This window comes from Triticum urartu, chromosome 2 (assembly GCF_003073215.2).
Source record: "Triticum urartu cultivar G1812 chromosome 2, Tu2.1, whole genome shotgun sequence".
Taxonomy (NCBI): Eukaryota; Viridiplantae; Streptophyta; class Magnoliopsida; order Poales; family Poaceae; genus Triticum; species Triticum urartu.
The window spans coordinates 689,695,314-689,698,301 of NC_053023.1; the positions used below are offsets into that span (position 1 = coordinate 689,695,314).

At 44.1% G+C, this 2,988-nt stretch overlaps 1 protein-coding gene across 1 annotated transcript; it reads right to left on the minus strand.

The window, feature by feature from the left end:
- Window positions 1–1,090: 1,090 nt before the first annotated feature.
- LOC125534125 (BTB/POZ and MATH domain-containing protein 2-like) lies at window positions 1,091–2,765 on the minus strand. Its single transcript, XM_048697421.1, has one exon. The coding sequence runs from the start codon at window positions 2,551–2,553 to the stop codon at window positions 1,468–1,470; it is 1,086 nt and encodes a 361-aa protein (XP_048553378.1). The 5' UTR covers window positions 2,554–2,765; the 3' UTR covers window positions 1,091–1,467.
- Between the last annotated feature and the right edge of the window lie 223 nt (window positions 2,766–2,988).

Consider the following 2,988-nt stretch of genomic DNA (forward strand, 5'->3'; position numbering starts at 1 on the left):
ACAAAACCAACCAAGCCTCCATTGTCCACAAAGGCGAGAGGCTGTCAAAACTGTGACGATGGTGGTGAGGGCGTCACGGCCACCGCCAAGGACTTCAATGAGCCCAATGAGGTGATCTTCAGCCGAGTTACTTTTATTGGGGTTGTCTTTGCGATGTAGCAGTATGAAGGTTGATGGCTGTTACGTGTTGCATAACGTTGTCGAGCTGATCATGTGCTTAATTATAGGGTTGCATGTTTTGTGAGTATATCACATGTGGTTGGTTTGTATCGTTTTTTGCCCGGTTTTCCGTTAATCAACTGGGCAATTCTCTTCTGCTTAATTAAGCGATGAGGCAAATCTTTTGCCTATGCTTCGAAAAAGATTTTTACTCTTTTTCTTGAATCACGCAGGAGGATGCATGTGTAATATTAAGAGAGAGAAGGATAAAAAAAACTTACAACTAGAACCAAACGACCAAAAACTGCAGGAGCCCTACCAGATACTGTACCTGAAACTTACCTACTACACACCTTGGCAATAGAAAACAACAATTACGGAAGAAAACGGGCAGATTCAGTAGTGAGAGTAGGCAAACGCCCCTTCTCTCATCAGTTTTTATTTGGTAGATGCATGCTATGCTGCATTGAGTCAAAAACATTATTTAACACCCTTCCTTTTCTTTCGAACTTAGTTGACATATATGTGTATAATAATATGAACGAACCTTTTTTTTTTGGCTCATATGTGGTTACTCTTAAAATAGGACGAATTCTCTTTATTTGGCATACTAAAATATCAACTACAATCGTGTAAAATTGGTTGGACGAGACTTGCCTGCTCCCCCGGCGTGCGCCCATCCGTGCTCCCGCATACGTGGCATGGTTTGATTGGAACAAAATAAGGCCCGGCTCCACCCCCTTAAAATCAGGGGGGAGATGATTAGATTAGAAAGAAAAAAAAGAAAAAGACAGTCGTAGGATGGAGTGGGTGCACGGATAGGAGCATGGGGAGGGAGCAGGCAAGCCGGATCCAAATTGGTTACTCCAGAATTGTCTAAAATAGAATGAATCTGAAGTTACCATTTACATGGTTGTACTATAAAGCACGAGGATCATTAGTTAAATTTTGGACAATTGTACTAGTATAATACCCGAATAATATTCTCACTACAATAAATTCAATCATACAGAAAAATTCTGAATGAACTTAATAATAAACTGCATGGGCAACAGTATATTATCTTACAGTTTATACTGCCAACGAATGATCCAAGCACTCCCTTGGATAACAGCCTTTTCCTCAAATAGGAGTTATGCCATGGAGTACTAATCAAACTGATATGGTAAAAATATCATAAAAAATGCAAACAAGACTCATCAAAATATCACGGCGTAATAAGTCATAGGTAAACCGAGCAATGGATTGAAAATAGCAGTCTGCATAACTAGTTCCACATATGATAATTTGACCTCTGAACGTACCAGACTAGCCACCCCGGGACACCATGTCCAGTAACTCCTTCATGACCAAAGGACAGCTTGCTACCAAATGTTTGAAACCATCAGTTGCCATGACAGCTTGTAGAACATTCCGTGGAGCCATAAACTCAATGCAGGCTTCTTTGAGATCCTTGCAGTGGTGTTGCTCTGCTAAAACCAATGTTGTTGCAACAGTCTCCGCGTCAATGCACTCAGACAATTTACTTTCACACATCACATTTAACCTATCCAAACCATATCGATCCGAGGCAACTAGCAGATGCTGCAGTTTTGCAATTTCACCTTCCTTGTGGTGCTCATCGACTATCAGGGAATCTGTGTATATGAAGTGAAGAAGAGCCTCAAAGATTTCAGGGTCGATGTCATCAATTTTGATGCAGTGTGTTTCCTTCTCCTTCATCGGACCCAAGAGCTCCGCCTTGAAAACCAGAGACCGTGCAGCCAATAAGCATCTGTGAGCTTTGAACAATTGGCCACCCACACTGAATGTCACATCTGCACCCTGGCCATCCTTCCACATTTGGCAGAGCTGGTCTTGCAGATTCGGTTGCGGAACCACAACAGTGTTCCTCTTAACCTCGGTGCGAGGTTCTTTTATCACGGTGAGAACACATCGTATAATCAACAAGCCATTGTTGGCTTGCGACGATGATTTCAGTTTCTCTTTCGCAACGAATCTGCAGTAGCCCCAATATGACTTTGCTGAGGAAAAGACATGACCTATCTCATCACATTTAGTTAATTGTGCCTCACCGTCTTTCTCTAGCATGTTTAAGGTGAACTTAGTCCTGACATTATGTGTGTCATTCTGTTGAATGACACGGTCCAGAAAGACTGATGCATAGCCAGCATAGTCTGCCATCCTCCCATCCGGGAAGAAATTCATAAACCATTCGAAGCCACCCACGCTGAAGTTGCTTGAGCGAACGTCCTTGCCGACGCCGATGCCATCCAGCAACCGGTAATTGGCCACCTCAAAATCATGCACCGCAGTGACACCCTCCGTCAAGCATGTGGACGATGTCTTGGGTAGCTGGCCATGGCTAACTTCAGAGGTGGATTTGTTGGCCATGGTGAACAAAAATGCAACGGGTGTCGCAGGCTTGCGAAGCAGACAGAACTTCCTCTGACAAAATTTAGTTTACAAGGCTAGCAAATATGAGCCTTAAGCTGAGAGATCAACAGGTTTCAACCGGCGAAATCGGACCTTGAACGAAAGAAACACAGCCCAGATTTGAATTTGATAACAATGAGATCTCAACCCCAAACACGCCACCATTTCGTTGACGCATAGCAGCTTACCATCTACAAAAGTTGAGGAAAACTCAAATCGGGAAAAATATTTAAGATTTGAACCAAGCCTACCCACTAGATGGTTCACGACGAACGGGCAGCGGCGCACCGTGGTACAGAAGGCGACGGAGCTGCAGGAGGGCGGCGCGCCGAAGAAAAAGACTCGACGGGCAATGCACGGCAACGTCGCCAGGAGAGGACGCAGTCCCGCTCG